This window comes from Protopterus annectens, chromosome 10.part0 (genome assembly GCF_019279795.1).
Source record: "Protopterus annectens isolate FY-2018-M chromosome 10.part0, PAN1.0, whole genome shotgun sequence".
Taxonomy (NCBI): Eukaryota; Metazoa; Chordata; order Ceratodontiformes; family Protopteridae; genus Protopterus; species Protopterus annectens.
Window position 1 is genome coordinate 33,484,279 of NC_056744.1, and position 24,149 is coordinate 33,508,427.

General features: G+C 41.1%; 1 protein-coding gene across 3 annotated transcripts in view; it reads left to right on the forward strand.

The window, feature by feature from the left end:
* RAB37 (RAB37, member RAS oncogene family) overlaps positions 1–24,149 on the forward strand; it is a 2,500,291-nt gene that overhangs the window by 1,944,877 nt on the left and 531,265 nt on the right. For all 3 annotated transcript variants that reach the window (XM_044084985.1, XM_044084984.1, XM_044084986.1), the window contains one exon: positions 5,933–5,974. In XM_044084985.1, the coding sequence (XP_043940920.1) occupies positions 5,933–5,974 (42 nt within the window). The remainder of the gene's footprint in view (positions 1–5,932; positions 5,975–24,149) is intronic.

Below are 24,149 nucleotides of genomic sequence, written 5' to 3' on the forward strand. Positions count from 1 at the left end.
CAGTGGGACTAAGGTCCCCACCCATGGGCAGTCACCATTGCACCTTCACAGCCCCGCAGGTGGCTGTACTGGGGGCTGAGTTGCAGAGCCAGACTGACTCTCTAATTGCAACACACAGCCCTTGAGCTGGCGTAGAAGATCACCAAACTGCTGGTTGATCTCTCTACACACCAAGACCCCAACCTGGTGACAGGTGCCTGTCCGTGCCCACTCCCAGGGGGGTGAGCCCCATCCCTCTGAGGCAGTTCCACCTGAAGGTGGTACAGGACCAAAGGACAGGGAGGTCCCGGGTTGGGCCCCAGACATGCTGGTGCCTGGTGCCATTGTCAGCTGAGGTGGGACAGGTGGGTCCGCTGGGACCGGCCTTCCCAAGCGTGCTATAGTGTTTAGATTTCATCATCATATGTGCGTTAGTAATAGTCAACACATTCCAGGGTAGGTATAACAATATGCATCGATATTCCCATTAACCCAGACACCAGATACGGAACAGTTGCATAGCAAACAGAACACATGCATATATAAGACCACAATGGTAATAAGAACAGCATGCAGGTACATTGATGGCACCATGCCACCAATGTTGGAATAATTCAATATAGCACATGCATGGGAACAATTAAAATATTTATCAAACAGTTGGACAGTATCAGAACATAGGTGTCATTACATACCAGTTGGGGTGGGTATGTTGATTATTGTTGGAGATATGGTGGGAGGGAGAGAAAGATGTCAATTAACAACTAGTATATTCCTGTAGTCCACATTACTTTCCTAGTCAGTGGTGTTATCTGTACCTTACAAGTCTTACTACACTACCCTATAGCCTTAGTTTGGACAGTAATATGGTTGTCATCATCGTTACACATGAACTGGTTTTACCTGCAGTATACACCTCTTACCTGGTATACCTGTGGGGGGAATGTTTGTTAACACTAACCGTTTCTACACATACTCCCAGATTCCTGGTTGATGTTGTGCACATAGCTATCCAACTCTTTCTGCACAGACTCTGGCCATGTGTTGACCACATGCTGGTGTGCCAGGACATATCTGGAATATTGCCCTCTTCCACCTTTAGTGATCTGACACACACATATACATGCTTTCCTACACAGTTATATTATGTAGCACAGTGTGGGTGACAGTGATTAGTGATACTTTATTATTCAGAGAAACTGCAACACTCACAATTCCCTACAATACCAGAGTGAACAGTACCAGTACAGGTTATAATGGTCTGTATTTCTCAGCACAGTGTTTGTATCCAACGTACCTGTGGGAGCAATGTTTGTTAGCACTACCTGACTGTTGCCTTACAAACTTCCAGATTACACATTAGTATTATGCACATACATCTCACTCTGTTACTGTATACACTCTGGTCACAGCTTGACAACATGGGAGTGTAGATAGGAGATACTTGAAATATTACTCTCCTAACAGTTTTGGCGGTTGCTTCAGTGACAGGTTTGTTCTCATAGGTGTTTGACAATCACGTGTATTCCCTGTTTGCTGGCTAAACATCTGGGATCATCCCACAGACTTACCAGGGTGACAGGCAGCAGATATGGGCCCATATACTGGACATTCTTGTCTCATCTGTACAGTTGTGGTGTATGATTCTGTATGGAGCCTACATCCACTCCCAAGATTCAGACCATGGCTGTATCTGCTACAACTTAAACACTGTCCATCACACTTGTGTCTGCTTTATAGATATTGCTGTATATCTCCTATCTGCCTTCTGTCTTATTAATCCCCTGTGCTTTTACATTCTGACGTTGTATTACAACACTCTTATACTTATTTCCTAGACAGTTATATGTTGTAGGACAGTGTGGGTGACAGTGATGTGTAATACCTCATTATTCAGAGCAGCTGCAACAGTCATACTGCCATACAGTGCCAATGAAAACAGTACCAGTACTGGGTATCGTTCTTGTATTTATGGCCACAGTGTTGGTATCTGACAGACCTGTGGGAGAAATGTTTATTAGCACTGTCTGAATGTCCCCACACACAGTACTAGATTCCACATTACTATTATGCACATACATCTCACTCTGTTACTGTACACACTCTGACCACAGCTTGACATGTTGGGGTGTAAATGGGACATACGTGGCTTCTTAGTCTCATAAGGTATTGGGAAGTTGCCAGTGTGCCAGCTTTGTTCTCATAGATGTGTATCAGTCAGTTGTTTTTCCTGTTTGCTGCCTATATATCTGGGATCATGCCACTGATTTCCCAGGGGGACAGATTGATAGGCAACAGATATGGGCCACTTTACTGGACATTCTGGCCATATCTGTACAGTTGTGGGGTATGATTCTGTATGCAGAGTACTACCACTGGCAGGATTTGAACCATGGCTGTGTGCGCTAAAAAACAACAGTTCACATCTCAGTTGCATGTGCTATTCAGATTTTGTTATCTGCATTTTCCCTATTTTCTGTCTATGTGTCTCTCAGTTGTACTAAATGGCCTCTGGGGATTACACCTGTCATATACAGGCATTCCTACACATTCAATTTATGGTGCACAGTGTGGGTAACAGTGCTTAATACAACAGTACTATTACATGATTGCTAATATACATTACCATGTGATACCAGAGTATACACATGCAGTTCAGCAGTTAGACTTTTACTGTCAGGCTATTACACTTTTATTGGCATACAAATGATATGAGACTCTTCTTGCCATATTCTCTAGTTTATGCAGTACTTGCTTTGAACTATGCAGGTTTTATACAGGCTATTAATTTACTACTACTTTTAGTTTTATTTCCTATGACAGTAAATGCATGAGTATTACTGCCCTGCCCTGTGTCGCAACCTCACTAGGCAACTGGTGTGGGCCTCCTGGTTTGCGGCCCACTCAATTGCAGCTGTGGGGGACATGAAGAATATTTAGCCATACCTATCCATGATATACCTGAGCTGGCAATTACTGCACACAACTGGAACATCGCCTGCCACTCTAGCCTCTTGGAGCCACTCCTCCAAGAGGTCCCCCTTACGCCGCTTCAGGACGGCATAGTGATGCCTGACCTGCTCACCAGTTTGGGGTATGCCAGTGGCACTGGTGAGGTCACAGGCGAGATGGTCGCAGGCCTCCTCCTTATATTGGGAGCCCTGGTACTGGCTCTGCAGCAGTCTTTGATCATGGTGTTTGACAAGGAGTCCTGCCATGACCTTGGACTCCTGGATGCACCAGCGCTGCACCTGAAAGCGCACACCTTCTCCCCTTACTGCCATTGTGCCTGCAAGGGAAAGCTACAACCAGTTATGAGATGTATTCCTGCCTCTTGGGTTTAAGTAGGGCCGATTTCCCACACTTTTCCATGATTGGCCAGTTTTGAAATGGCTAGGCTATGGGCAAACCTGCTTACCTAGTGCTGGCATTGTTTAAAGGGGTATAACACTGGGCACATTGAGTTAGCTGGCCTACACATTGCTTACACCTCCTAAGCTGGCCTGTGCAATGCTTAGCATTGCTTACATTAGACTTTGCATCATAATTCCTTTTTGGCATTGAGTTATTATTCATTACACCTTATATGTATGCCTGGTATCCATGATTCATGTGTATGTACACTGTATGGGGTCATTGTGTTTTATTGGGGACTTCAACACTCTATTACTATTACACTTGACTTCTGGCCTTACTGCTGTACTCCAGTTCACATATTTATGTTATGTAGTGGGTTATGGAACATATGTCTGTATACTGATTCCTTTCACAGGTTCAATTTGGTTTTACTATGGTGAAGACTTGTTTGCTGATACCTCATTCTTCTGTACTTCTGTGATGGCTTGGTGGTTAACTACTGTGACTATGGTGTATAGGGTCCTGGGTTCGAGACCTGCATGGCTGTTTATTTTGTTGATGGGCAGAACAAGGGCCATTGGATACAGAGTGATTAAGGCACTTTTGAGCATTTGTAAGTGGGTCTGCACGATGGTAAGCACTGCTAACCTGCCGTTACATCTGCATACAGAGAGTTCACTCTAGAATTGCTATAACAAGTGTAGGCATTGCTTACTGCTGTGCAAACGGGGTTAAACTCACTTACTAGTGCTTAAATATGCTTACTACTGCTTATTGGTGCATGAACCTGCTTACTAGTGCTTTATTCATTATGACACTGACACCTCACATGTGCATGTACTGCAGTACTCCAGTTCATAAAAATATGTTATTTAGTGGGTTATGCAACATAAATGTTAATCATAATGTACTTTGCAATGGAAAATGGGATGTGTTGCAGTAGGACTCAAACCGGGAATGCCTGCTCGTAAGGCGAATGCTCTGCCCACTACAGTATTGCTATGCTGCTTTATTTGCATATATCTTCCTTGTTATCCTCTTCAGACATTTAAGCTGCATTAACCATAGCTAAGCGATGGGCACACCTGTGCACCTACAGTTAGCTTTAATCTGATTAAAAAAAAAAATAATAAGGTTTGTTCATTTTATTTTTATTTACTTTCTGTTGTACACGAGGAGAAATGTTGGTGGGGATATGCAGACACCTGTGATCAGTCTCACTCATTTCTTCCCCTTTCTGCTGTTCTTTATTGCGGGGGCATGTATATTCTGAGAGCTCTGCTTTCAGACACGCCCCCTGCACTCTTACACACTCCATGTCAGATTAGGAGCTCAGGCAGTGCGCCTCATTCCTATGCATGGCGCACTGCCGTCCTGCTCCTAAACGACCGCCTCCATGCAGGACTAGGCTAGTCCTGCACAGAGGAATAGTGAATCCAGGGGACTTTCAAATAATAACCATTCTGTGACACTGTTTTAAAGTTTAGGTGAAGTGTAGGAAAGTCATTATCCACTGAAAGGGTGATTGAGCATGTCAAACATTCTTCCAGTCCCATTTGCTGAGCCAAGACATGTATAAGAATCAAGACCTCACAGGTGTCTGAAGAGAGCTGTGACACGCAAGGTCACAAGGTCAGGGCATATAAACACAGGGCAGATGAGATATACAAAATCTTTTATAGCAGCTAACATATATGAATTTTGTCATTGTTGGATGAAAAAGTATTCAGTGTAACTTTTTCACATAAAAAATTAACATTGAGTACATTGCACTCACTCCTATATCACTGCTGCTTTCTGAAACTACATTTCATGTGTTTGCTGTCACCTGAAAAATAATTCAAATTGCCTAATACTTTTAAATTCTCTGTTTTCCATCTAGGCTGTACTAGCAGTGGTTCTTAATAATTCATTTTAAATAACTGAAAATGTAGAATCATGGCAATGTACTAATACAAAAACATATTTTGCCTTGCTTGAGACCTGACTGTGATGCTCATGGCAATAATTGGTGTCCTGTTTTAGCTCAAGTTTTTAATTATTCTTATAAATGCTGCAGCTATAATCAGGTCAAATCTTAACTAATTTATTAGTAATTTTAAATTCATGGTGTACACTTGATTGCATGCAAAACAATTCTATTATTAGCTTATATAAATTTGCTCTTCCATGTCAGCTCTTACCTTAGATAAAAATGCAGCATTTGTTATAAACACATTTCTACTTTGTACAATTAAATCAGTTTCTTAATTTAGACGGAGTTACTTATGTATATGGTGTAACTTCAGAAGGTATAAAACTGAGACCTTTATTTTTCAGTTATTTAGCTCAATGCATTTATAACACGTCAGGAATAGTTCAGAGGCTATGACCTATTTTCATTTTATTTTGAAAGCGTAATGAATGCATATTCTAGAACTAAAAACAAAGAGTATTAACTGGCCTCAAGTATTACACAGCTTATTGGCTTCGCATGATAGTTGCTTGCAAAACTCTTCACCATTAGTGATATTTTCTCTTACTGTGACAGTTTGATGGGTGAAAATTGTATACTTGGGCAAATTTTAATTATTTTTTCACTCTGTGTCTCTTGCAGAATAAGGTGGTGTCCGTGGATGGTGTAAAAGTGAAATTACAGGTATGGTATGAAAATTAATTAAACATTTAATGCATCGAAGATGTACTTACATACTGTGATGGATGTGTCCCCTCCTTGTATACATGTAACCAAAAAGATTCATTTTATACTCCTATCCATAAAATACCCAGACCTGCATTTGTTATTTTATATTTCATTCTTCTTGTGAAGGTCATTCTTCCAGAAAAGCGTATTCCAAGAAAGCTTCTCATTTTATATGTAGTTCAATTGCTCAGTATACATATTGATACCAAAACTGAATTTCTGATGGATTAATATGTAGTTTGTTTTAAGGTGTGCTTTGATTTCATTTATCAGAATGACCTAGCAGTACCCACATAGCATACAGCACCTATTTGTGTTTTACAGTAAAGTACTTAATAAGAAACAAGTAGTTCACAACTAATGTATGGTAATCATACCTCACCGTCTACACAATATCTCTCTAAACAGATAATAGGAAAAGGAGGAGAAGATGGGGTACTGGTTTAGGAATGATTAATGAGGTCATTCAAAGAAGGTTTCTTGAAGATTAACTTTGTGAAATAATAAACATGACATGCTCATTGTATGAGTTCCTCAGTTCATCAGGGTATGGAATCTGGTGCAGTTCCATTTAGATGTTGTATCAGTAGTTCTCTTACTTGAGCAGCTGATAGTTAATTGTACATAATTTTGTTTACTGTTTGCAACTACTGTGTTGGATTTGGAGGATTACTTTTCTTCCATGCCCCAGTGAGAGCTTTCATCACTGATGTGAGTAGTGGCCCCAACATCCCTATTGTGAGACCTTTATGTGAAGTGGATTAGGACATTGTTTCTCTGAAGATGATGATAGTACATTAAGTGGTGGTCCTAGATTTGCTGCATTGATAATGCAATATCTGTCCAAAACACTCCTAAATTATGTAATCTAAAATGTATATATGGCCATGCTTACCCACCCTATGGTCTTCAGATTTCCAGTGGTCATCCTTTATTATGGAAGTCATGAGAAGAAGCATTTTCTGGGTATAGAAAGCTTAAATTAGCTTCCTGATAAAGTCCATTAGAATGATGAGGTTGTTAGTAATGACACTTTCAGAACAAGGACTTCATATAAGGGAACAATGTTAGACAGTTCTGTCTGGCAGTATCACACCATACCCACGGCTATTTCATGCACTAAACCTCTACATACTTGGATGTACAGCTGACAAATGTTTTAACAAAGAAGTGTAATTAGAAGTTGTGAGATGGATAAACATGGAGGATAGCTGGCCCTGTGTTAAAGAGTACATTTATTTGTTAAATATAATTTTTGATTTATTTTTTCATCCATCCATTCTTTGTTGACTGGGTTAGTCCCACTAGGCTGGTGGTCTCTTTTCAGGGGAGACCAGAGGTGGCATCTATACTACTAGGGGACATTTGACTAGGACATCAGGGAACTACCCATACTCTTTTTGATAGGTGTCATGCGATTTTGTACATCCACCTGTTTTTAAAATGAAGCTGTATAATAAATAATTATTTTCAAGTGTAGTATTAATGCAGGAAAATCATTTGAATAATGCAAGAGGTTCACCTGTGGACATTGTGATGTTCTATTACTACTACAGAGTTGTATTAGAACATAACCTGTTGATGGTGGGGGGGTACACTTCTACTTCTTCAAGACTGAACAAGAATAATCCCTCATCTGAAAAAAGTGGAAGACAAAAGTAGCAATCAAATATGTTGTCGGTGATCCAGATACCCTTGAAACAATGCAGACTTCATAGCTGTTTATTAAGTGAAGTGCTAAACTTTATTACTCAGTTCATTGTTGGTGAGTCCAGCCAAGGACAAGTAATAAGCATGGAAATGTATGTAGTGAGGTATTCTTTGCATGCTGGATTTCGGAAATAATTCATTTTGCCCATGTTTAGTGTGTGTGTGTGTGTGTGTGTGTGTGTGTGTGTGTGTGTGTGTGTGTGTGTGTGTGTGTGTGTGTGCATGTGATATTTTTTATCTGTCTATGTATGATTTCACCATTTATTTTATTTATTTTACACGTATTGCACTGTGGTGAGATATCAACACTAACTGCCGGAGTGTTGTGACCATTATTTGAGGTACAAAAAAATAAATTAACAGACGGTACAATGACTGATGTGCAGTTTATATCAGCTGTAACTTTTGAGAGGGTTTTGTCAGATGCAATGACTATTCAGGAGTGAGATAAATTCTGAAAAACATTTAAAACAAGGAGCTCAGTAATTTGGGAAGCTGTGCTAGTGCTTACTATGATGTGTAGTTTAACCGTAATCTCAGAGGACACATAAACAAATACTACAAAAGTCATAGAAAAGAAACAGCTGCCAGTACTGGATGGCTTCTCCTTAGTGACCTGGGCTTATGCAGATAAGTAACAAACTAGACGGTCAGAGTTTTTGAAGTTTTTGTAAAATAGATGAACAAGAAGAGCATGAGTCAATATTGAAGTCAAATGGGAAACTTGTATGAGACATGCACTAGAAAAATAACAAAAAGTTATTGAAAGTCACAAGAGTTTAAGGCAACTTACAAAACAGATGTTAGTAAATCTGTTAAAATACAGAGTCATGGGTAAAACAGAAAAGACAAACCTACCCGGACTTGGCAGTGTTAGTAGAGTGGGACTAAAGTAGTAGCAGATGCCAATAAAAAAAATATGAAGCAAATTATTGATAATAGTTTTGCAGAGATGACATTAACAGTAGGGAATTTTCAGACCATATAAAGAGATACAAATCAGATCACAAGCTTTTAGGAGTGCATCTCATTTAAATGATGCTGTGGAAATGATGATAGTAAGAAACAGATGTTCTTTGGGAAAGACCTTTTAGAAAGCCTTGTAAGATTTCTTCACCTTTTGGTGACACCTTGTTGGAGTGAAAAGAATATGCAGAGTGGAAAGTACTTAATACCCCCATACCAGACCTAAGCATATGACATTCCGGTATGGCCTAAGGAAAAACCAGATAGTTCTGAAAATGACAGTAAACTACTAGGAGCTATGTTTCATGACAGTAGTAATTCTAAACATTTTAAAACGTTGAATCTTATTATTATTGCAGCTGAGCCATATTCTACTATTAATATGACAAATGCCTAACAGAGAGAACTTTTTGCCATGCGCTAATGACCAAAGACTTGCAAATTAAATTCACCAAAGAAAACAAAAGTAGTTAAGTTCACCACTGAAAGAGTGGAATGGAAATCCATGACTAGATCTAAATGAGAAGTATTCTGAAAGAAATAAAAGGTGTTTCAAAGAGAAAGCACAGGTATTCCTGAAAAAAAAATCAAATTATTCATTTTTTTGTGCTTTATCTTTGACTATTAATACCAAAAAAAAGTATTATTCAAAAGAAATAGACTGTCACTCTGCTTGAATAACACTTTCTTGAGAGTAACTGTTATACAGGTGGCCCTTCTATCTTTGGAAAGAGGAATCAGCAAGTTGACCAAAGATTTGTTGTGTTACAAAGGATGGAGAAATGAATACACAAATTAGACATTTAAAAGCAACATTTTATTCCACTGTAGACTTTTTAATTTGTCTGACAGTATAAGAATTGTTTCAGAGTAATTTAGAGTTATTTGTATGGTAAAGGGCTGTCCTAATGCAGGCACATCTTAAACATGTTGTATGTAAATACATCTTATGTATGTTGTGTACAAAAACAAAATGTCACTGCTGTCTTCCTAATTAAGTTGCAAACAATTACAAATTCAATAAATCAACCTTATTTAAAAAAAAACTAAATGATAAACCCTATAAACTTTGATGATGACTACTAGGTTAAATGCAAGGTATATGTAGGATATATTGACAGAAACAGATTATAAATATGGAAGACCTCTTTTTCACCAAATCTAAAAGAATATTTATAGTTTTTGATGGTTTAAATTTATATTATGCAGTTGAATAGCTAATTGTTGACTCTATCTTTTGATGAGGTTTATATAGATATTGCATTTTGTTTTATTTTGGTAGTAGGATTTTTGCATTATGATGATGAACATTTTCTTTATCCCTGCCTTGCTGTTCTCTTCTTCTCCCACTGTTTCATGGGGCATGTGACATCCCTCCTCTGTGCTAATGATCAAGGAGCCTCAATCTTCACCACTGACACTGATGGAGAACATTCACTGTGAGAAAAATAGACACCTACAGTATTTTCAGATGTAACCCTCTGCACCAGGTACAATTTCCCTTAAGAGCACACAGAGCATGCACACTCAAGTCCTGGGTCTGGGCTTCCTCTCCAGGCCCCACATAAAAGTCCCCATTGACCACTGTAGAGCTGAGTCCATAGCCAGGTGTTCCAATCCAAGTCCTTTGTGGTGCCCGTGTACTGACCCAGTAATCAAGACCCTCAATCCTCACCACTAACACCAGTGAGGGGTGTTTACGTTGGGAAGGATAACAAGTACACACACAGTAAAGTACAATTTCCCTTAAGAGCACACAGAGATCACAGTCAGTTTGGGGCTGGTTTCTCCCTTTCTCTTCAGATCCCCAATAAGACTCCCCACTGGCACAGCTATAAGGTCCAGATCTCAGTCTAGTGTCAAGCTAAAACCTCCAGCACCCTCTCTGTCCAACCAGTGCTTCATGTCCCTGCCCAAGTAGATGATGCACACATACACTTTAAGATATGTGTTATATACAAACACACAGGCTGGCACAAGTTCACCAGCTATACCCCTTCCTGCCAGTTAGTACCAGCTGCTACCAACCAATAATATCAGCTACTAAAAAGGCCCTTACCAAAGGGTGTCTAATTATTACTGTGTGATATTATCCAAATAGCAAGTGTGACTGAGCAGTAAGACTATTGGAGTGGCTTTGTACAGTACCATTATATACATGCAATGTACTCTAGAGCTTAAATTTTCTCTACACAAAACACCCACAGTTGAAAGGTTTAAAAATATTTACTAATAAATAATAAAAACACAAGAAAATACTTACTACACAGTGGTTGTCAAGAGTTCAGACATCACAGGAAAATGCTTAAAATAATACTGTATAATAGTTCTGACATAACTATATAAAACAGCTAGACTAAACTTACTATTTTCTATCGTTTCCTAAGAGCAATCACAGTTCTAAATAAATTACACATAGAGCAAAAGCAGAGTACTGGTGTATTGTTGTCAGCTTTAGACAAAATCCAAAATGTTCCCTTCTTTCTGTCCTTAAATTGATATCACAGTACTGCTTCACATTACATCATTCTTGACACTTCTCTGGTTTCCCAGGCTAACAGAAACTCAGAGTTTAACATAGCTTTGATCTTGCACCTGGTCAGGAAACCACAGTAATTAAATACATTATATATGTAAAGTATAGCAATTAACTATGGTCTCAAAACAATAGAAAGAATCTGCTGGTTTGGACACCACAGCTCCGAGTTTGAAATCAAACAGTCATACAATGCTTGACTTATCAGCTTTCTTCTAGCAAAGTGCACTGTTGTTACATTTTTGACATTCAGCATTTAACACAATTTTCTTCCATTTAAGAGAACAAGCCTGTGGCTTATATTAATGTTTACAAATGACAGAATTATCAACAAACTTCTATCTAGCTATGCTGGCAGCCTTCACATATCTTTACACCCCTCCCCCGGTGAACTCAAGCTAGTTTTTCAATTGTCCCTTGAGAAATGTTGCTTGAGAGGGTTAGGTCTATCTGAGTATACCTTACCCCATTCCCTGTCTTGAGAGCCCCATCTGTGTTGGCATTGCTACTCCCACTGTGGTGCCGCACTGACATATATGCTGCAGCCCTAGGCTCCATCTTAGCAACTTGGCATTTTGCTGGCTAGCTCTGTTTAACCATATTAGGGGATTGTGATCTGTCACTACAGTAAATTTTCTTCCATACAGATAAGGCTGTAGTTTCTGCAGTGCCCACACTATGGCTAGCATTCCTTTTATACAGCTGCATAGCATTCCTCCCTGGTTTGGAGCCTATGACTGAGATAAACCACTAGATGCTCTTCTCCCTCTGAAGAAATCTGGCTAAGTACAGCCCCAACCCCATGGTTCAAAGCATCCACCTGCACAACAAATTCTTTGCTGTAATCTGGACTGGCTAGCACAGGGGGTTCTCCCAAAACTTCATTAAGCTTCTGGAATGCCTCCTTACATGCTGGGGTCCACACTACCTTATCTGGTCTGTTCTTCCTTGTCATGTCTGTGAGGTGAACAGCTATGGTACTATAACTGGGGACAAACTTTCTGTAGTACCCTGCTGTCCCTAAGAATGCCTTCACCTGCTTTTTGGTAACAGGTTCAGGTCATGCCCGAATGGCTTCCACTTTGGCAGGTTCTGGCCTGATCTTACCACTCCCCACTCTATGTCCCAGGTAGGAGACCTCTGCCATACCCACGTGACATTTGCTGGGCTTAATGGTCAACCCTCCCCTCTGTAGTCTGTCCAGCATCTGCCTGACATGTTGAAGGTGATCTTGTCAAGAATGTCTGTAGATGGCAATATCATCTAGGTAAGCAAGGTCAAACCATCCTGCTCCTGCTAGGATATGATCTGCCAGCCTATGGAAAGTTGCTGGGGCACTTTTCGTCCCAAAGGTCATCCTTGTGAACTCATACAAACCAAAAGAAATCACAAAGGCTGACTTCTCTATACCACTGGGAGTCAAGGGCACCTGCCAGTAATCCTTGGTAAGATCAATGGTTGTAAGATACTTAGCCCTACCCATCTGCTCTAGGGCCTCATTTGCCCTAGGCATGGAGTAAGCAACTGACTCTGCCTGACTATTTCATTTCCTGTAGTCCACACAAAACCTGGCGCTGCCATCCTTCTTTGGCACCAGCACCAGTGGGGAGGCCCACGGACTGTTGGACTCTTGAATTACCCCTAGTTACAACATTTCCTGTATCTCCTCCCTCAGAGTCTGTTTAATTCTCTCAGGCACCCTATAAGGGGCCTGCCTAATAGGCCTTTGGGGTCCAGTATCTACCTGGTGCTGCACCAGGTGGGTGCACCCTGGTTTCCCAGTGAACATGTCCCCAAACTCCTGTAATACTGCTTGGATTTCTTGAAACTCGGGAGGAGATACCTGCTTGGACATTGCTACCCCTTCTACTGAGGTGTCAGTCTGAGCCTCACTGAGGAGATCAGTCACCAGATCTCCCTCAAACTCCTCCTGCAGTCCACTGCAAATACTCATCACAAGTGCCTTCCTATCATGGTAAGGTTTCATTATGTTAACATGGTACCATTTGTGCTCCTGCCTCCTGCCAAGCAGTTTTACCATGTAGTTAACATCACTTCCTTTCTTACCCCCTTGTAGGGTCCCTCCCAAGCAGCTTGCAGCTTGTTGTGTCTGACAGGAATGAGAACCATTACCTGCTGCCCTACAGCATACTCTCTAGCTCACTTCACTCAAAGGCAATACAAACTAGCGAAAACACAAAGGTGAAGCAGCAGAGACAGCCACAGGGAACAAACAAAACTCAGTTTTATTAGCGCTTCAGAAAGAATATTATCTCTCCTTCTTCAGACCCACATTAAAAACTTGAGTATGTTTCTATTGTTTGTGTTCTCAAGCATCTTGCTTTGAGAAGATAACTTTTATAATGTCTGTTTTCAATATTGATTGGTATGTGTGGATTATTGTTATTATTTTTTTATTAATTTTTTTATTTTTTGGTATTGTGCTTTATAAATTTAACTTTTAGCGTAAATAACAAAAATAAGTGAGTTAAAGTTAAATATGGTTTTTAATGTGGGTTTTATGTACATGTTAATGGCACTTTTATGTACACAGTGTTGTTACATATTACTTACTTTTGAGGGCTTTTTAATAGAGGTTTGCTGTTGCTTTAAATGCGAGTGGGATTATTTGCCAATTAAGCATTTGAAAAGTTTATTTATATCTGGTTTTAATGAAGGCACTTTGTCTGAAGAAGGAGAGATAATATTCTTTCCGAAAGCGCTAATAAAACTGAGTTTTGTTTGTTCCCTGTGGCTGTCTCTGCTGCTTCGCCTTTGTGTTTATACTCTCTAGCTCAAGCATTCATAGGTTCATAGGTAGGTACTAGGCTATTGGTAAATATAGTAAAATACAAGCCTAGCCAAAAAGTTACCCTGGCTTTCGCCACCCAAGAAAATTATTTTCCTGTGCCCCTGTCAAGCAGAACCACAGAAGTGATCCCCGGGGTGAATTTCATATCTCCCATCCAGTCATCAAGATTTTTCTTGAAGAGTGCTAATGAGGAGCTCTGTTTGACATAGATAGGTAGTTTGTTCAAGAGTATGGGAAGTCTCTGGGACAGGAATCTATCCCTCCAGCATGTTCTGTTTATTGTGGTGACAAGGTTTAGGTCCCTAGAATGTGTAGCTTGGAGGGATTGGGATTTCTTTAAGTGAAGCATGTCCAAAAGCTCTGGGTTTGACATAGCTTTGTGTGTTAGGCAGAGATCGCCTCTGATTAGGCGATACCTGCCTAACATTTCTGCCATACCATACCTTTTTCTGTTGTTGGGCTTCTGCCCATGACTTCCCTGAGCCTTGTCCTGAGGTTTAGGACATATGTCACAACAGACTCCTTGTGAAATTCACACTCACCCTCCCACTTATCACAAATCTAAAGGTCCCCTCACCCTATGCCCATACAGCAACTCAAAGGGTGAAAAACCTGTAGATTCCTGTGGAACCTCTCTGTAAGCAAACAACAGATGGGGCAAATATTTGTTCCACTCACTCTTAAACTGGTCTGCAAATGCCCATGGCATGGACTTGATTGTAGAGTTTAACCTCTCAACAAGGCCATTAGTCTGGAGATGGTAGGGGGTGGTCTTCAGGTGCTTCACCCCACAGTACTTCCACAGACAAGCTAGCAGGTCTGACATAAAATTGGCACTTCTGTCAGTCAAAGTCAAAGAAAACTTTATTGTCATTCAGAACTACACAGCAGTGTAGCTGAAAGAAATTACAATGCTTCGTTCTCAATGCAGGAAACAGTTGCACATATAGACAGAGAAAAATTAATAAAATATCTCAGTAGAAATTTAATAAGTACCAATTAGTAAGTAATGTAGGACAGCAGTGACCCACACCCATCCCAGAACAGTTGACAAGGAAGACAAGGAAAAATATGAAGGTAAATTTGAAACAATAGCATATCTATGATTAGACTGAATTATTGCACAGTTTGTATATTGCACTTTACAGTCCTTCAGTGTGAAGGTGAGCTACCTTAGTATTGCACATCCATAAAATAAGCCCCCTTGATAGGCTAGTTATGTAACAGACATCATGATTTGTTTTTCCCAAGAGTTCAACAGTCTAATTGAGAGTGGAAAGAAACTGTTTTTTTTAGTCTGGTGGCCTTACAGTGCAGGCTTCTGTATCTCCTGTCTGAGGACAGGCAAATGTACAGACCACTGGCAGGATGCGTTGGATCGCTGGAAATCTTTTTGTCCCTGTCAATGCACTGGCATTTGTGTAGATCTTCCAGAGGCATAAGGTAGGTGCCAATGATTCTTTCTGCCACCCTTTCAACTCTCTTGAGAGCCTTCTGATCCTGATTGTTACAGCTCCCATACCAGACTGCAGTGCTGTTGGTCAGGACACTTTCAATGGTGCCCCTATAAAAGGTCTGAAGTATGGAGCTTGGTAATTTTGCCTTCCTAAGTTTCCTTAGAAAATGCAAGAGTTGCTGAGCTTTTTTGACTGTGCTGGATGCATGGACTGACCAGGATAAGTTCTCAGTGATATGAACATCCAAGAACTTTGTACTCTTGACCCTTTCCACTGTCATCCCTTTCATCAGTAGAGGTTTGTGTGGTACTTGAGATCTTCTGAAATCAACAATCAACTCCTTTGTCTTACTGACATTCAGTGCTAGATTGCTGCTGTCACACCAGACCAGTAGTTGATCAGTCTCATCCCTGTAGGCCTCCTCCTCTCCATCTTTGATCAGAACTATAACAGTGGTGTCATCTGCGAATTTGATGATTCTGTTCATCTCATGTCTGGTCATGCAGTCATGTGTGAGCAGAGTGAAAAGGAGAGGGTTTAAGACGCACCCCTGTGGTACTCATGTTCAGGATGATACTTCCAGAGCTGTTATCTCCCACACAGTCCTTTTGAGACCTTTCAGTAAGGAAGCTCAGAATCCAGTTGCATAAATGAGAGTCTATGCTCAGTTGAAGTAGCTTCGATATCAGATTCTGAGGGATGACAGTGTTGAAGGCAGAACTGAAATTGATGAATAACAGTCTTCCATAGCAGGTTTTGCCTTCTAAGTGTGTCAGTGTTTCATGGAGAGCTAGTGAGATGACATCCCCTGTACTGCGGTTTGTCCTGTATGTGAATTGCAGTGTGTCCAGTGTCACAGGTAAGATTGAGGCTATATGATCTCTGACCAGCCTTTTCAGGCACTTCATTACTATTGAGGTTAAAGCAACTGGTCGGTAGTAGTTCAGAGTTGTTGGCTGTGGTTTCTTGGGTAGAGGAATGATAGTCATCTCCTTGAAGCATTTCGGAACACTGACTAGATGGAGTGGTGTTGAAGATGTCACTGAGTACTGGAGCCAGTTCTGTCACACATTCCCTTAGTACCCTGCCCATGATGTTGTCAGGGCCAGCTGCTTTCCTCGGGTTGACAAGTTTTAGGGTTCTGGTGACATTGATTGTATTGAAGCTCAGCACCACTGCATCCTTGTCTTCAGGAATTCTGCATGCTATTTTGTTGTCAGCATCAAACCTACTGAAGAATTTGTTCAGTTGGTTCAGAAAATCATCACATGAAGCTGATTTAGGCTTGTAGTCGGTGATGGTTTGAATTCCTTTCCAAAGTTGCCTGGTATCCTTTTGGTCACTGAAGTGGCTTTGGAATTTTCTGCCATAGGAGCGTTTCACCTCTTTGATACCTTTTTTCAGTTTGGTTCAGTTTGTCTTTGGCCACACTTAAATCTTCTATATCTTGTGATTTCAAAGCTGCATTACTTAATTTCAAGAGCTCGTACACCTCAGTAGTTAGCCAAGGTTTTTGATTTGCCCGTATGGTGATGAGTTTGGTGTTTGTTATATCCTCCGCACACTTAGAAATGTAAGCTGTGACTGACTCAGTGAATATGTCCAAGTCAATATGATTGCTTGTCACAGCAGCCTCTCTAAACACTGACCAATCTGTACAGTCGAAGCAGTCTTGTAGAGCTGAGATTGTTCCCTCAGGCCAGATCCTTATTTGTTTTCTTGCCAGTGTACTGGTTTTCAGTATGGATTTATAAGCTGGAACCATCATGATGGCTAAGTGGTCAGAGCTCATTAGATGTGGATAAGGTTTTGCTTTATGTGCACCTTTCTTGTTAGTGTAGATCTTATCCAGTATATTTACCCCCTTGTGGCAAAGTTTATACGCTGGTGGCAGTGGGGTAATACAGTCTTTAGGTTAGCCTGATTGAAGTCTCCTGCAATTACTACTGCATGGTCTGGATTTTTGTTTTGCAGGTCACTTATGGACTGATATAAGGTGGACAGAGTGTCACTGATGTTTGCATTGGGTGGGATGTAGACGGCTGTGATGCATATTCCATTGAATTCTCTTGGAAGGTAGAAGGGCCTGCATTTTTGTGACAGAATTTCAATGTTTTCTGAGCAGAAGGAGGTGGTCACTACACAGCTGCTGCACCAGTTGCTATTAACATATGTACACACTCCCCTCCTCTGGACTTGCCACATACTGACTGAATTCTGTCTGCTCTGAATAAAGTCATGCCCTATATCAGTATTTCTTTTGAGAAACCTACCCTGCTGAAAGTCTCTAACAAAGCATTTGCCACCTTTTCTGCCTCAATGGAGGACAAAGCCACTGCCTCAGGGTATCTTGTAGCATAATCTACTACCACGAGGGTATACTTTTTCCGTGTGGAACGTGGGGTACTCAGAGGCCCCACAATATCCATACCTACCCTCTGAAATGACTCCTCAGTCACAGGCAAATGCATCAAAGGAGCTCTCGCCTTATCTCCTGCCTTGCCTACCTTTTGGCACTGCTCACAGGTCCTGCAGTACCCTGTTACATCTCTGAAAATTCCAGTCCAATAAAAGTTTTGCACAATATGTCTCTTTGTACGTTTTATGCCCATATGACTTGCAAAGGGAATATCAAGGGCTATGGATAGGCGCACCAGACAGTAAGCTCTAGGCACTGCCAACTGCTGTATCCTCTCATCTTCTAGCCCTCTCCCAGGGGTACACTTTCTATACAGTAACCCTTTGTCCCATTATACAGATTCCCCCTTCCCTTGAGAATCAGGTAACTCACTAGCTACCTGCCTCAGGCCTTGCAATGTAGGGACTGAGAGCTGAGCAGGTCTCAACTCTCTCTTTGTAACCCTTCCCAGCTCCCCTTCCCTAGGACGTTTGGCATCCTCTGACAGTGGTGTCTGTCAGCCTGGGTACTACTACTCACCTTTACCTTTGCAGTCACTCTGTCCAAGGGAACATCAGCACCCACAAGCAGCTGTGGCTTACCTTCAGTCTCACTGCTACAGAGTAGCTCCCTCCCTGAAGTAACCACCTCACCAGTCCTGGCTGCAAGTATGCGGTCTGTCTGGGTCTCCCCCAGGCTACCAGACCCACATGCTTGTCTCCAAGCCTGACTGCATGTAACTGCACAAACAAATGGTACTGCTTTATCAAAATCATTCCCTATCAGGGCATCTGCAGGGATATCCTCAAACACACCTACTTGCTGGCTTCCTTTTCCACCATCCCAGTCAAAGTGAACCCTAGCCAAAGGTATTTGGAATGGGGGCCCTCCTAAAGCTCTGACTGGAGTAGACTACCCAGGCAAGAAGTGCTCCTCTGTAACCATTGCAGGCTTCACAAGGGTTATGTCAGAGGTTGTGTCTCTCTTAGCAATGGCCTCTTTGCCATTCACTATGATAGAATGTAACCTCTTCTGGTAGTTTGGTACCCTTGTTGTCTCAAGGCAACCTAATGTTGGCATTTTGTCTTTCCCACTTACTGGCTCTCTCACCTTTTGTTCCCCACCTTGCCCCCGTGGACATCTATATGCCACATGGTTCCACTGGTTGCATTCAAAACATTTAACCCTAGATCCTGGATGTCTTCCTGGACTAGTGGCTTCCCCTGCTACTGGCAGATTCTGTTGGGGCAGTCTGGGCTGTCTACCATGGCTTCCTTTAGACCCATGAGCAGTACTGGGGGTCCCTTTCCTGTGCAGGGATGCCCTGCTTGCTAGGTATAGGTCTCCCTTCTTCAACAAGTCATCTGAAGTAACACATTGTCTATCAGCTAACCAGATCCTCATGTCCTCAGGCAAAATCATAAGGGCTTGTTCCCTCACCAAAATGTCTGCCAGCCCTCCAGAAGTGGTGACCTGACATACACTCACCCACCTGTGAAAATAAGTGCTCAGTTCAGCAACATATTCACACACACTTTCATCTGCCTTGCATCTGTGCTCATGAAACTTTTTCCTATAAGTTCAGGTGTTAGCTTAAAAAATTCTAGCAGCAGTATAATCAAAAAATTCATGATCAGAAATTTTAGACAACATAGTTACAGCTTTACCATGGAGTAAGAGGGTCAGGAACTGTAGCCAGAGCCTTTGGTCAACATCATACCGTTTACATACCCTCTCAAACATATGAATGAAACTATCAAAATGATTCCCCTCTATAAACTGTGGAAGAAATTTACTGACCTTTTGTGCTTCTGAGGTCTAGTTACTCCCTTCCCATTACCTCCATGACTCTGGTAAAGAGTCAGCATCTCCTCTTCGTGCTGCCTCTGCCTTTCTTTCTCCTCAGCTTCCAGACATAGTTTCTTATTCTCCTTAGCCTGCAGACGTCTCAGTCTCTCTTCTGCTTCTGTTTCCAAACTCTTGGCCTCCAACTCAAGTCTCTTTAGGTCCAGATGGATTTTTATGTCCTCTGCAGAAAGGTTGAGCTGTCCATTCTTGAGTGTTGTACATCTCCACAGCCAGTCTGACTCCCCTCATGATTGCTGTTTTCTGATGCAGCTGTGACCAAAGCTGCAATCATGTCTGCCTTAGTCAGGTTTCCATGCACCAGTCCCTTAGCCTGGCACATCTAAGCCAACTGGCTCCTTGACAGCTTGCCATACTCCTCTGGTGACATGCTTGCCTGCTCTCCCTGACTAACTAAGCTAACAAAAGAAATAAAGCAATTGTGATCTGAACTCTGAATATTCACTGTGTGGCAGATTGAGTACAAAAACACCTTCAGCGATCACTGTACACAAGCTACAGGAATTCACTATCCACACCACTACAAACCAATTGCCAACCATTTAATATGTGGTGTGGAAATCCCACAAATATGTGGTGCCCGTGTACTGACCCAGTAATCAAGGAGCCTCAGTCCTCACCACTACCACCAGTGAGGGGTGTCCACATTGGGAAGGATAACAAGTACACACACAGTAAAGTACAATTTCCCTTAAGAACACACAGAGATCACAGTCAGTCTGGGGCTGGTTTCTCCCTTTCTCTCCAGATCCCCAATAAGACTTCCCACTGGCACAGCTATAGGATCCATATCTCAGCCTAGTGGTAAAGCTAAAACCTCCAGAACCCACTCTGTCCAATCAGTGCTTCATGTCCCTGCCCAAGTATCTGATGCACACACATACTTTAAGATATGAGTTATATACAAGCAGACACTCCTGGGGAAGGCTGGCACAGGTTTTCCAGCTATGCCCCTTCCTTCCAATCTATAAGATAGTACCAGCTTTCACCAACCACTGATATCAGCTACTAAAAAGGCCCTTACCAAAGGGTGTCCAATTATTACTGTGCAATATTATTATCTAAATAGTAAGTGTGACTGAGCAGCAAGATTACTGGAGTGGCTTTATACAGTATCACTATATACATGCAATGTACTCTAGAGCTTAAATTTCCTCTACACAAAACAGCCACAATTGAAAGGATTAAAAATATTTAATAATAAATAATAAAATCACAAGACAATACTTCTTACTATCAAGAGTTCAGACCTCACAGGAAAGTGCCTAAAATAATACTGTAGAATAGTTCTGACATAAATATAGAAAACAGCTAAACTAAAGTTACTATTTTCTATCTTTTCCTAAAAGCAATCACAGTTCTAAATAAACTTACATGTAGAGCAAAAGCAGAGTACTGGTGAGTTGTCAGCTTTCGATAAAATCCAAAATGATCCCTTCTTTCTGTCCTTAAATTGATAACAAAGTACTGCTTCACATTTCATCATCCTTGACACTTCTCTGGTTTCCCAGGCTAACAGAAACTCAGAGTTTAATATAGCTTTGATCTTGCACTTGGTCAGAAAACCACAGTAATTAAAGATATTATATATATAAAATCTAGCAATTAACTCTGGTCTCAAAACAATAGAAAGAATCTGCTGGTTTAGACACCATGGCTCCAAGTTTGAGATCAGTCATACAATGCCTGACTTATCAGCTTTCTTCTAGCTGAGTGTACTGCTGTTACATTTTTGATGTTCAGCATTTAACACAATTTTCTTCCATTTAAGCAAACAAGCCTGTGGCTTATATTAATATTTACAAATGACATAATTATCTACAAAATTCTATCTACCTGGGCTGGCAGCCTTCATAAATCTTCACATCCTCCACCACCTTCTCTGTGAAATCAGTGCTCTCAATGTTCCTGTTCAAAGTAGCTGTCACACACACTCTCTTTGAGATTTGTTTTTCACACACACACACACACACACACACACACACACACACACACACACACACACACACACACCTGGGAAAGGTTGGCACAGTTTAAAACTCTGCACCTCCACCCAGACTGTAAGTTAGATTTGCTGCCATCAGAACACTCAAAGTCAGCTACTTTAAGGCTCTTACCAGGGTACCCAATTACACTTATTAAAATTAATACTTATACAAATGGTAGTGTTTAACCAAGCAGTAAAACTTTCAGGAACTTGGAGCCACAGTGCCACTAAATAAATGCAAGTACTCTCAAATGTTAAATATGTTCTAAAATATCAGCAACAATGAATGATTTAGATATGTTTAATAATACATAATTAAAAAAACATGAAAATAGTGAATATCTATTTACAATAAACAGCAGAGTTTCAATCACAGAAAATATAGAAAAACAACACAGACAGAAAGACTCAGACAGATACAGAAAAAAGCAACATTATCTAATTTCACTATATTTTTAACTGACTGAAGGATTGCTGTTCTCTAATTATTTAATAAAGCAAGGCAAGATGAAAGTGGATGAGTGCCTTTTTAGGTCCAAAACCAGAGTGCACTCCTCATATCTCTCACTAGTATTCAAATACAGTCTCAGTGCTGACTACAGAATGACATCGCAACTGGTCACCCAACTCTGTGGTTCCTACACTCACTAGAAACTGAGCCAGGATCTGGCACTGATGTGTCACAATACTCCCCTAGAACTTTACCTAAGGTTTATTACAGCAACTGGAAACTGTAAAACAATTCCAACACTTTCACCCTTCCTGTAGAAACTAACAAGCCATTCTCTGGTACCCCAGGGTAGAAATTAGTTCACCACTAAGGACAATAGAGCCAGGATCTCAGCCTTTTCACAGACATTGCATTTCTGGCTGCATTCAGACCTGTGACCAAGACATTTAATTTTAGGTTATTTTTCTTAAGATTAGCTGTGCAGATCTTAACCCCTTCCCTTCCAGTATCCTCTGTTAATATATATATATATATATATATATATATATATATATATATATATATATATTTCATCAGTTGCAACAATACAGTCAGACATAGATGTATATTTCTTTTCTGTCCAGCAGAACCCACTGTTGATACATTTTTTTACACAAGCATCTGTATAAATCATAAGTTCATAGGTAAGTACTAGGCTATCGGCCCTAGGGCCTATATAAGCCTAGCCAAAAAAGGTTCCCTGGCTTTCACCATCCAAGGAAATTATTTTCCTGTCCCCCTGTCAAGCAGAGCCACAAAAGTGATCCCCGGGGTGAATTTCCTGTTTCCCATCCAATTGTCAAGATTTCTCTTAAAGAGGGTTAATGTGGAGCTTTGCTTGATATGAATGGGTAGTCTTTTCCAGAGCATGGGAAGTCTCTGGGACAGGAATCTATCCCTCTACACTGTACGTTAGAGACCATACTTCCTGGGAAAAGGGTGTAAAGTGACCCCTCCAGCATGTTCTGTTTATTGTAGTGACAAGGTTTAGGTCCCTGGAGCATGTGACCTGGAGAGATTGGGATTTCTTTAAGTGTAGCATGCCCATCAGATCTGGGTTAGACATGGCTTTGTATGTTAGGCAGAGGTCACCTCTGAGTAGGCAATATGCGATGGAGCAGAGCTGGAGTTTTTGAGACAGTCTGCGTATGGCATATGTTTGAGGCCGATAATCCTCTTAGTGAGGTATTTCTGTAGCCTTTCTAGTTGTTGTAGATGTCTTGTGCGGTACATGCCAAATGGGAAGTTGTACTCTATAATGGGTCTGATGAGTGATGAGTAGAGAGGAATGATGACCTCTCTTTTTCTGAAGGAGGACCCCTTTGTGATGAGGTGTGTCACGTAGAAGGGTTTCCTGACTACTGTGGCAATGTGATTATCAAAGGAGAGACTACTGTCCACCTGTGTCCCAAGGTCTCTTATCACACTTTCAGTGTTTAGTAGGCTACCTCCTATGTGGTAGTTCATGGGTATGGTGTTTTTCCCAAAGGGGATGATAATGCACTTCTTGGCATTGAGCTTTAGGCCATGACTTTGACACAAAGCATCAGTCTCAGTGAGGCCTCTTTGTAGAACGTCCACATCCTTAGGTGAATCTATTATGGCTCCTAGTTTGCAGTCATCTGTTAACTTTGTTAGCCAGAGACCAGCTGTATTAGCCTGGACTTCTGAGAAGTATATACCGAACAGGAGAGGACCCAGGACCGAACCCTATGGTGCACTGCTTGTCACTGGTCTGAAGTCAGATTTGGAGTTGGCTACTTTCACTGTGTGGGTTCTGTCAATGAGCTAGTTGGCCACCCATCTTATGACATAGGGATTTATGCCCAGTCCAGTGAGTTTAGCTATAATACCACAGTGGGGGATGGTGTCGAAAGCCTCTGTAAGGTCAAGATAGGCTGTGTGCAC